The sequence below is a fragment of the Neofelis nebulosa genome, chromosome 6, assembly GCF_028018385.1.
Source record: "Neofelis nebulosa isolate mNeoNeb1 chromosome 6, mNeoNeb1.pri, whole genome shotgun sequence".
NCBI lineage: Eukaryota > Metazoa > Chordata > Mammalia > Carnivora > Felidae > Neofelis > Neofelis nebulosa.
In genome coordinates, this window is record NC_080787.1 from 25879118 (window position 1) to 25891375 (window position 12258).

Below are 12258 nucleotides of genomic sequence, written 5' to 3' on the forward strand. Positions count from 1 at the left end.
CATGAACCCAATCCTGGCTTCCTGCTCCTGGAGCAAAGGAAGGATCACTTATAGGAATAAGAAAGCCTGAGGCAATGGGGGAAAGTATAACAATAGCTGCCATTTATTGAGCTGCCTTCCCCATCACAAACGATGACCACTGTTATCCCATTTTACAGAACAAATGAGAGACATGATCACACAGCCAGGGTCTAAGCCAGCTGCATTGCTCTCCTCTTGGCCACAACACTTCCCTCCACAAAAATAACTGGCATTCCCTGGAACATTCACATTTCTTCACATTTAGAACTAGACAGGGAAGGAGGGTGGGAATCACCTCTTCTTCTTTCTAGCTTTACTCTCCAGTAGCTGTTATATTTAAACACAAACAATAAATGTCTCCTGAGCCACCCCCTACCGTGCGCCAAGCGTAAAGCTTTCACTATGTTGTAAAATCTTTTTTTTTTCCATTTCCAGAACTGCAGAGACAAGGAGGTGGAGGCTCACAATTAAGCAATTGGCCCAAAGGGATGTCTATAGTGAATTGTGGTGTCAGAATCTGAACATAGTTCTCACCAGCTCCAAAACATTTTCTACACATACAACTGCCATACAGCTTAGTGATTAAACTCCCAGGCTTTAAAGCCAGACTGGTTGAGTTCAGATCTCAGCCTGCTACTTGCCAGCCACATCACCTGGACAGATTGCTTAATGGCCCTGTTTCTTGATTTGTCAAGTTAGGATGATGATCATAATTTCCTTCTCATAGTTTGATATAAGGAATAAAGCAGTAACAGGCATATAATAAACAGCACGTTGGCTTTTTCCATAGACTACAAGCTCTAAGAGCAAAGGAGTCTGTTTGGTTCACTGTTGTATTCCTAGTACTGAGAATAATGTCTAGCACATGGTAGGGGATATGGTTGCATGAATGAAAAATGTTCAAACAAATTAGTCTTTACATTAGGTTGTGACTGCATTCAAAGCCAGGAAGAATAAACATGGCTCCTCTTTTTCTTTACTTTTTTTTTATGCCGTGAATTTGATAAGTAAAATTTAATATGAGTCTTAGGGCACCTGGGTGGCTCAGTGGGTTAAGCATCCAACTCTTGATTTCAGCTGGAGTCATGGTCTCGTGGTTCATGAGTTTGAGCCTTTCATTGTGCTCTGTGCTGACCGTGCATAGCCTGCTTGGGATTCTCTCTCTCTCTCTCTGTCCCTCCCCTACTCACATGCACTCTCTGTCTCTCTCAAAATAAAATAAACCTTAAAAAATTAATATGAGTCTTCAAAATCATAATTTCAAGTGTAATAATGGAAATAGTGATCGTCTTAGTTATTTCAATGTTCCTAACAGAAGTGGGTGTTAGTGCAAAGTTGAGGCTCACAGCACACAGTACATGGCTTCAGAGACATTCTCCTACTTCGTTGCTATACTCCTAAAGGAGCATTCTTACGTAATACATTTTAAAGTTCCTTTTATCATTTTCGTTTGTTTGTTTGTTTGTTTTTACAAAACTTAAGTCTGTCATTGTCATATAGATTTTATCTCTGAACATTTATTTTTAGTGAGCTTGTATGGTATTTGATACTGTGTATTCTAAATCCAAGCCAGTATTTAGTGACAACAGCTTCCAGGAGCCCCTGTAATGAATGAATTATGGTTCCACTTAGCTGGTGAAATTGTGTTTGATGTTTGCTCTTCAGTAGTGATGGGGTCTCTAGGGAGCAACAACGCCTTCAGAGAAAAGGGCAGCCTCAGCCTCCCCACCACCCCAGTTTGAGCAGGCACAAAGAGGAACCTACCCAGGAAATACAGAGTTGGAGGTGCCTTTGGAACAAGCAGCTCTGGCAGGATTTATGAGCAGGATTCCCATAGACTAAGCTCCATATATTCCCAAGAACACCACCTCGACACTGTTACATCTTGGCAGCAAACCATGTTTAAGACTTTATTGAATTTATGATAATATCCATCCTGAGTGGTGATTAACTGATAACCCCTAACACATAGCAAAGCACTGGGGTTCTAATCTTTCTCCCTGGCTTGCACTGGGTAGAATATTATTTTCATTAAGATTAAGTATCTCACAAAATTACACTGCAATTAACTTATGCAACCTCCTCCTTAGAATGCTCTGTCTATGACAATATGCCTACCAAAGAATCCTTTAAGACCTCAGTAGCTGGAGAGGCCCAAATGAAGCGTTGGTTTTGTTCATTTTAATGTAGAATCCTCTGCATGTTTTCTATAAAGTAAAGTAAATAGGTTTTTCTCTTAAAGATTCTTCTGCTTGCAATCAAAAAAAAATTACAGACTTAGTAGCCTGATTTGTATTTTTCTTCAAGTCATGAAGAATTATATATCTAACACATTTTGGAAAAGTTTGTAAATGAAAGATTTGCTCTAGTTTAAAATATCTATATGTTTGATTATCTTGTAAACTAAACTATAAATTAAACTATAAGCTAAAAAGCTAAAAAATGCTGTCACCTCCATGTTTTTCAGGAGCCCATGGTGAAATTTAATTTTGAGGTTAACACCATGAAATAACAATTTGGTCTAAAATGACAGCAATAAAGAGAAATAACATTTATGCTGAGGTAACTTATATATAAAGTGTGATGAGCCTCAAAATACGGTAAAATGCCCCGATGCTTAGTCTTCTATTTATTTTTTAATATAAAATTTATTGTCAAATTGGTTTCCATACAACACCCAGTGCTCATCCCTAAAGGTGCCCTCCTCAATACCCATCACCCACCCTCCCCTCCTTCCCACCCTCCATCAACCCTCAGTTTGTTCTCAGTTTTTAAGAGTCTCTTATGCTTTGGCTCTCTTCCTCTCTAACCTCTTTTTTTTTTCCTTCCCCTCCCCCATGGACTTCTGTTAAGTTTCTCAGGATCTACATAAGAGTGAAAACATATGGTATCTGTCTTTCTCTGTATGACTTATTTCACTTAGCATCACACTCTCCAGTTCCAACCATGTTGCTACAAAAGGTCATATTTCATTCTTTCCCCTTGCCACGTAGTATTCCATTGTGTATATAAACCACAATTTCTTTATCCATTCATCAGTTGATGGACATTTAGGCTCTTTCCATAATTTGGCTATTGTTGAGAGTGCTGCTATAAACATTGGGGTACAAGTGCCCCTATGCATCAGCACTCCTGTATCCCTTGGGTAAATTCCTAGCAGTGCTATTGCTCTATTTTTAATTTTTTGAGGAACCTCCACACTGCTTTCCAGAGCAGCTACATCAGTTTGCATTCCCACCAACAGTGCAAGAGGGTTCCTGTTTCTCCACATCCTCTCCAGCATCTAGAGTCTCCTAATTTGTTCATTTTAGCCACTCTGACTGGCATGAGGTGATATTTGAGTGTGGTTTTGATTTGTATTTCCCTGATGAGGAGAGACGTTGAGCATCTTTTCATGTGCCTGTTGGCCATCTGGATGTCTTCTATAGAGAAGTGTCTGTTCATGTCTTCTGCCCATTTCTTCACTGGGTTATTTGCTTTTCGGGTGTGGAGTTTGGTGAGCTCTTTATATATTTTGGATACTAGCCCTTTGTCTGATATGTCATTTGCAAATATCTTTTCCCATTCCATTGGTTGCCTTTTAGTTTTGTTGATTGTTTCCTTTGCTGTGCAGAAGCTTTTTATCTTCATGAGTTCCCAATAGTTCATTTTTGCTTTTAATTCCCTTGCTTTTGGGGATCTTAGTTTTCTATTTAAGTAACAGCTGAGATTGGTTATGCATGAGAAATTATGGGCAAAGCATCATACATGCATTATTTTATTTCATCCTTAGGTAATATTGTTCTCCTCATGTACCAATGAAGAAACAGAGAAGGAAATAGGGATTTGTAAAGGCCAAGTAACTTGCCAGAAATTGCCAGGGTAAGGAAGTGGCAGAGCCAAGAGTCAAATCTAGACAATTTGCCTCTGGAGCCTGAATTCTTGCCCATGACATAAGCCTAAATCACTAATGAGACTGGCAATAAACACATGTTTCATTTGAATGTGAAAATGGCTACATGTGCAACCTATAAATATAATCCTGTTATAGGTAATATAACAAATTGTATTGAGAATAAACCCAAAAACATTTGCCTATCTCCCTAAAATAGCAATTCTGACTTTTTAGAGGGCAGCATTTTAGGCAATGGTAACTTCACAGTACCCTATAAGCTCTGTTATGTTTTTGCATCCCAAATTACTATTGCTACATCTTATTTGAATTCATCAACTAGCCAACGAGCAAAAATTCCTGTAATTATCATTATTCTTTTTTTTTATCTAGACATGACAAATCAGAGCGTCAAAGAAGTTCAGAAAATCAACTAACATCACATAGCAACTTGGTAGCAGAAATGAAATTCATACCCAAGTCTTATGATTTCAAGTCTAATTAATTATTTTAGCCTTCAGCCATAAGATGACAGAGTCAGAACAAAAATGGTTTGTGAAATCATCTCAATGCTTCTTCCCACAGGTCGCTACCCTCAGGAGAACAAGGGAACCTACATCCCAGTTCCTGTCGTCTCACAGCTGCAGAAAGGCAAGTGGGGGGCCAAAGTTGTCATGAGAGAGGACAGGTCTGTCCGGCTGTCCATCCAGTCTTCTCCAGAGTGCATTGTGGGGAAATTCCGCATGTATGTTGCTGTCTGGACCCCCTACGGCATTCTCCGCACCAGCCGAAACCCAGAAACAGACACGTACATTCTCTTCAATCCTTGGTGTGAAGGTAAGGAAGGGGCAAGCATTTTTCTCATAAAAAAAATAGTTCGTGTTTTTCCAGTATATCTCTTTTTGGAAGGATAGCAGAATTATTCTACAAGATATGTCCCTTTGCTATACACACAGTTTCGCATTGTTGAAAGACAGAAAAAACTATGAAATTTGTCCTTAATGTATATAAGGACAAAACCTGTGTATATGAAGTTAATGCTGCTACACATTTATTCCAGGACATAATTGAGGAGTGCCTGAAGTTGCACAATTAGTTAAATTGTGGAGTGATGTGTCGATGGTGTCACTTCTGTGTATATGCTATTACTCTGTAAACAAAATAGGCTTATTGATTTTGACTTTCAAAACTCTTAGGATCTATGTAATCTGGCTTCAGAAAAATAGGATAAAGTTGATCTTGCCTATAGTAAAACTAACTTCTCTCTCTTCCTAATTTAAGAACAGAAAGCCTGAATGTTAAAAGAATCCCATAAATTTGTATATATTAAGAGTGGGTGCAGATTTCATAAGCCATAACTTTGGATGTACAAACATGTAACTTTAGTTTAATATAATACAACTTAATCTCTACTACTATTTGGAGTATTCCTTTCTGTCTGTTACAGAAGCTTAATCCAGTTATATTCAAATAAAATAGGTCAAAGTCCAAGGATTTCTCCCAATTCCATTTAAAAACTTAGTTACACACAGTATTTTCCCCCCATGACCATCTCTGCCCTTCTGTATCTGCCCCCTGCTTCATATTTGGTATGGAGCTGATTTTCAGTTCCAGAGGCAAAAGCAAACATTGCAACAGCATTAAGGGGAGAAAGTGCACTTTTAGATCTTAAGAAATAAGGTAGTGAAACTTATAAAAGCTGATATAGGACAGATTATCACATTATCTTACTTCATGTGTATTGCTCTCCAATGTCTTCCCAAATAAGTCTACATTTTTTGCTGATTTTGAATGACCATTGTTTGTGAGAGTTACATTTGAATAAGGGTTGAGCTGCATTTACGGGTAGATAATAAGTGAACAGCAATGTTGTCTACTCGTATATAACATAAATCTGGATCCTACTGCCCTTTTCTTTGAATTCTCAGTTCCAGTGTCGTTGGCAGATGGCACTGAACTAATCCTATACTCCCTGCTCACCACCCCCATCATCTTGTCCCTGATAATCCTATCTATGAGACAGATGTCCAAGGTTGATGGTAATAGGAGATGTTACTGGGGCCATGTGCCATTCAAAGGTGCACTCTTATTTACAGTAATCTAGTCAACCAGATATAAAACATTCTGTGATGGAAGGGATGCGGTGCTATTTATAGAGATGAGGGGAGTGAGGTTGTAGAGACAAACTAAGATTTTGAAAATGTTGAGTTGGACATAACTGTAGATGCCTGAGCAGAAATGGCAAGTAGGTATTTCAATATGTGAATCTGAAGATGAGAATCAGAGATGCAAATCTGGGAGATGTAAATCTGAACATAGGGAGGAAATACAGGGAGGAAAGAAGATATAGCATCTAGCCCTAAAGGACACCAGCATTTGGGGGTGTCTAATAGGCAAGGAATTAGCAAAGGAGACTGAAATGGAGGAGTATGTGGGAGATGGCCAATTGTAAAAACAAAAATTGCATTTGAAAACTTCATATTTGTAAAACAAATAAACTAGGAATTTGATATTGACTTTCTTTGCATTACGAAAAGAAAATCATATAACTTCATGTAACTATCCAGCACCCTAAGGGGTTTATAAAATGATACGATTTACCCCAAATTTGGTATGTTTGCAGATTTTCTGGATTATAACACCTGTGTATCAGAGGGTACGTATTTACATGCATTTCAACTTATGTTGCCAGTTTTCCAGAGATAAAAAGGGTTAGTCATATGCCTGATGTATTGAGTTTATAGGAGAATTATTCAGGAGGTGTAGAGTCTAATAACTTTCTACTGCCTGATCACTGCCTTGGTCTTCAGTTGTATCCCTGGTGAGCAACTTCCAGGTTTCCCTGTTCAGAAGGAGTCACCTAGTCCAGAGATAATGTAGCTCCAGAACTCGATGCTGCATTACAGAAAAGGAGCAGAGGGACTTTCCCTAGGTATCACTGATTTGAGGCAGGTGAGAATAAAACTAGACAGATCAATTTGGAAGCTGTGACCCAGGACAAAGATGATGATGGATGGACTGGACTATGGTGGTGGCAGTGGAGATGAAGAGGAAGGGATGGGTTGAAGATCTACTTTAGATTTAGAACAGAAATTGCAGAAGGGTTATCATGAGAGGTAAAGGAAAGGGAGAAGTCCAAAATAGCTCTAGGTGGCTGGTATATGACCAGCTAGGTTGGTGGTGGTGCCATTTTCAGAGCTGGGAAGACTGAGGGAAGTGGAGAGGAAGATCTAGGGATGAAACTAGGAATTATATTTAGAAATGTTAATTTTGTGATATCTGTGGAATATCTAAGTGAAAACATCAAGTAGGCACTTGAATAAGTGAATCTAGAGCTCTAAGGAAATGAGTGAGGTTGGTATGTAAATATGGACACTATCAGGAGCTAGCAGGGAAATTTAAAGAAAGAACAAACATGGATTTAGTATCATCCACAATTAGAGTCTAGACAAAGGAGAAGGAGACCAAGAAGGAGTAGCCAGGGGGTTAAAGGAAATCAGAAGAGCCTGGTGTCACAGAGCAGGATGATTGAATAATTCAAGAAAACAGTAATTGGTTCTTTGGAATACGGCTGATGAGTTAAATAGGATAAGGACAGAAAGTGGCTATACATTGTGGAAATATGGAAGTCGCTGGGGAACTTGGAAAGATTTCTTTACCACAGTGATGGGGACAGAAGCCAGAGAGATGGGTGCTGGCTACAGTATAATGGGAGGTAAGAAAGTGGAGATAACAGGTGTTGCCATTTTCTGCAAAACTCTCTGCAAAACAGAGGTAGGATATGAAGGTCAATGAAGAATTGTTTTAAGCATAGAGTAGACACAATTTTCTGGAGATGGAGACAAATCAGGAAAAGATGAGTTTACTGCCCAGAGAGAGGATAGTGATCCACAACCTTGGCTGCATATTGGAATCACCCGAAGATGTCTCAGACTTCCTGGTTGGTCTGCACATAGCATGGGCTTTAGGGTTTTTGAAAAAGTCTGCAAGTGATTTTTAATTTTTTTAAGTTTATTTTCTTATTTTGAGAAAGACTGAGAATGAGCATGAAGCGGGGAGGGTCAGAGAGAGAGAGGGGAAGAGAGAGAATTCCAAGAAAGCTCCATCCTGTCAGCACAGAGCACAATGTGGGGTTTGATCTCACAAACTATGAAATCATGACTTGGGCCGAAATCAAGAGTCGGATGCTTAATCAACTGAGCCACCCAGGTGCCCCTGCAGGTGATTTTTAAAGCCAAGGTTGAGAAGCACTGACTTAAGGAATGAAATCCTTGAATGGGTAGGAGCCAGGGAACAGGTGAAGAGCCCTTGATAGGTAGAGCTGTCCATCCTCCACTGTGACAAGAACAACGTGGAAGATGGGTGAAGTGTGCCACTTTTCTAGATTCAGTGGAAGGAGGATGAGGTTGTTCACATTTTGTGATTCTGTTTTTCCTGGCAATGTGAAAAGCAAAGTCATCTGCTGAGAACCAAAAGCAAGGAGGGGAGCATTGGAGGCTTGATAGAGAAAGTCTGAGAGTTTGGAGGTGAGAAGCGGGCTTATTCCAGGGACAAGACAGGTGGGTCCTCCCTGCTCCCCAGAACACAGGGAAAACCACCACAGTTGCCTTAGTTCCTTGGCCTGTGAATGTCCAAACATGTCTGCAAATTACTTGGGGATATCCTTGTTGGTATCTCCACCTCCCAGAATCTGATTTCTCCCAGTGCCAACATCTGTGCTGCCTCTGAAACATCAAAAAAGGTCACATAGAACATTTGTGTGTCTACACATTGCCTGCAGTTTGGTGTGGAGGATGAGAGGAGGGAAGACTGACTGCTTCTCAAACTTGGAGCCCATTGGAATGGCCTGGAGGGCGTGTCAAAGCATTTCTGCCCAGTACCCACAGATTGAGTATGTCTGGTGGGGCCTGAGAATTGCATTTCTAACCAATTCCCAAGGGATGCTCGTGCTGCTGGGCAAGGAACCATGGGTTTACAGACCAATCACAAAACAGTAATGACAAAATGTAAGAGAGTATACTTACTCCGCGTAAAATTTCATCAACTCCTCCCCAAACCCAATCCCAGTCTCTCCTCGCCTGCCTCTTCTCTTTCGCCTCCCATTCCTCCTTGTTTCCAAATTCCTCTTGCATCCTCTCTTGGGAGCAGATTGTCTTTCTTCTCTCATGTAGAGCGGTTCAGCAGGCTTTTTAAATTTTGTTGTTTGGGCTCCACCAACAATGAGACTTTTGGGGACTACACACTTTCCCAAGACCATTCCCTCCAGAAAAATTCTGGTGCCAGTTTTTAAAATAATACCCTTTTACATTCTTATATTAATACTCACAGAGGTCTCCAAGGGAATTTTTATGGAATGGGAGAAAGACGTCACCTCCTCACGTCACTCTCTGGGTGGTTTTCCCAGCCTGGAAGTGGAGGCATAAAATCCAAAAAAGGAATCCAGTGATGGACCTCACGCACAACCAAATGCACTGTAACCTGACAACCAACCAGTTCTGTGCTTGCATGTGCTAATTCACAACAAGGGACTCACAGAAATATTGTCTGGTAATTGGGTAGTAGGTAAAAAGTGAGCCATTGCCTAAGTGGAAAAGATAAGAAAAGAGGAAATCAGAAGTTGACAAAATAGAGCATGGTGAGCAAGATGCTGAAAACACAGCACATTTGATGTGGAAGTGACGTCCCAAGGTGGCTTAGGACACTGGGTTGAAAATTACAGGCACATACAGTACTTACTGATAAAAGAATGTTCAGCTGGGTTCCTGGGGGCCTTTCAGCTTGCTTTGCATTCATAGGCAATTTATTCTCCTTAATCACTAAATCATTAATGGGGATCGATAGCAATACCACACTAGTGAGGGCAGGGGCGGATGCAGGGAGAGTTATTGGTCAGTTGTTTTTTTTTTTTTTTAATTTAATAGTGGTAACCAGGCTTCAGATCCATTCCATGAGGGAACCCTTCTCCAGGCTGTTGGAGAGAAAACTGTACTCACAAAGGCAGCAGGAATGAGTTGGGCATTTATTGTGAACTCATCTTATTTTTCTAATTGCTCAAGAGCTCTGGATAATGGAATGTATTTCCTTATTTAAATTCAGGGTGTTCCAGATTGGTAGTCTAGCATTAGTGCCACATAGTGTGTTCTAAAAGATTTAGGTGTGCCATACCTGTTCTTAGTACTCAGGGTCAGTATTTGATTGCTCTGTTTGGTTGGACACCAATCATTTCCAGTGAGCCTTCTTTTAGTAACTTGTTTCTCCCCACATTCCCCACTGCTGATTTTCCCTTCCCTCATTCAACCTTGTATCCCAGCACCTAGCATAGTGCCTGGTACATACCTAATGTTTAATAAAAGTTTACTGCATTGATATAATAATTCTAACTAAATGCTTTTTTAGGTTCACTGAACCTACCTTCAGATAAGTTGTAAATGTAATCTCACACCTTACCATCTTGAAGAAAGTCAAAAACATATATGGTGTGTGTGGGAGTGAATTTGTGGGCAAAGTGTATGTATGTTTCTCTCTCTCTCTCTCTTAGCATCTGACACCAAATTAGCATCTGGTATTTCTGACCTTTTATTCAATATGACTTTTCTATTTTCCTTTAAACAAAGAAATAAATTAAATTTGGTGTAAAGATATCAATAAGTTTCTAATATCTGGATATGTTTAACACACAGTAAATAAATATGACCAGCTTCTATTTTATTATGACATTCCTTTTTACACTATATACTTTGTAATTATACATGGTCTTTTAGACCCTTCAGTACAGAATGTAGTAATGGACCAGATCTGGTATTCCTGGAATAAGAAAGAGCAACACCCCTTTATTTGGAGTCCCTTGTGCTCAGGGTCTCAGAATTTATGCCCTCAGACTAGAGCCATTATCCATCAATCCACAAATATTGATGGTATATTTTTCTCCCCATGACAACAGAAGTACTCATGGGTAGCACAACAATATTAATTATTCATCCACAAATATTAAGGGTCAATGTTGAATTAGGCAGTGGGAATATGGCAGTGAAAAAGATGACAATCTTTGACCTTATAGAGCTTCCACAAAGATTTCACAAATGAATTACTAATAAACATGAATTACAATTGTGAAAAAACACTAAAATAAGTCATGGCACAACAAATCATATAATGGGGCACTTGGCCTAGTCGGAAAATGGGAAGAGACGGGTCAGTAGCTTATCTTTGTGCCCTCCCCAGCCTCTTCAATAGTATTTGCATCAAATAGCAATCAGATAGTTGCTTAATTGACTCCTTATGAAGTTTTATTAAAGCTTATGTGAAAATATTAAGCCTTTATTTATTCAAAACCTCTATTTAATAAAATAGCATAAATCACTCTTTCAAGTGTCTGAAACATCGGAGGCTTATTCATCCTTTCTCCACCAAGTGAGTATTACTCGGTATGGCATTGTGGTCAGAGGGGAATTTGCAGTAGACATTTTTTATGCTGACATTCAGATGACTCCGGAATCAAGGTCCAAAGGTGTTTATGAGATGCTTCTGGAAGGAGCAGAGTCAAGAGGGTCTAATCCAGAATCACACACATCTGCCAGTCTTTCTGTGCATAGTTGTTTCTACTCTTCAAAGCCAGTGTCTCTCTGCCTCGTGTAGCAAAGAAAATAGGATTCTTCTCTCATTCAGCCCAGCATGGTGCCAGGCACCAAGTTCATGCTCAATGAATGTGTGCTGAATTGAATTGATAACAACCACTCTGGGAATAAGGAAGAGAATTATGGCCTCACATTTCAAGAGAGAAAATAGACTCTGTGGCGTTAGATAAATTTCTCAAGGTCCTGTAGAAAATTAGGAAACACACTTGGGGCTAAAACTTGGATATTCTGATGCGGTCAGGATAAGCTCTTTTATTTTGAAAACCAGAACCATTGGTATCCCATCTTGTGTAACAAGAAGTAAGTGCCAGCTGGGAAGCTTCTATGATGCTCAACACTGGAAAGTCCTGCTGTGAAAAATAAATAAATAAATAAATAAATAAATAAATAAATAAATAAAAATAAAACCAGGTTGATAGCTATAAGATCAAACGACAGTTTTCTTTGCAAAAAAAAAAAAAAAAGTAAGCATGCCAACAAGGGCATAGACTCCCTTTGAGGATATGTGCTAAGTAACAAAACTCTGACATTTTCTTTGTAGAACTGCTTTATGAATAATAGTCTACCTTCTGAAGATATTTAAGTACCCTGAAAAGTCCTTAACCAGCAAAACTAGCAAATTAGCACAAATCAAGTAAACTTCCCAAGCTGGTCTGAGCTGTAATGTAATGCAACATATTTGCAAGGAACAAAATGGACCCAATTGTTGAGGAACTACTTGCCTGTGTTTCA

The 12258-nt window shown here is 39.4% G+C and overlaps 1 protein-coding gene across 3 annotated transcripts in view; it reads left to right on the top strand.

The window, feature by feature from the left end:
• Positions 1-12258, top strand: part of F13A1 (coagulation factor XIII A chain) — a 250016-nt gene that overhangs the window by 42746 nt on the left and 195012 nt on the right. For all 3 annotated transcript variants that reach the window (XM_058733106.1, XM_058733108.1, XM_058733107.1), the window contains exon 4: positions 4478-4729. In XM_058733106.1, the coding sequence (XP_058589089.1) occupies positions 4478-4729 (252 nt within the window). The remainder of the gene's footprint in view (positions 1-4477; positions 4730-12258) is intronic.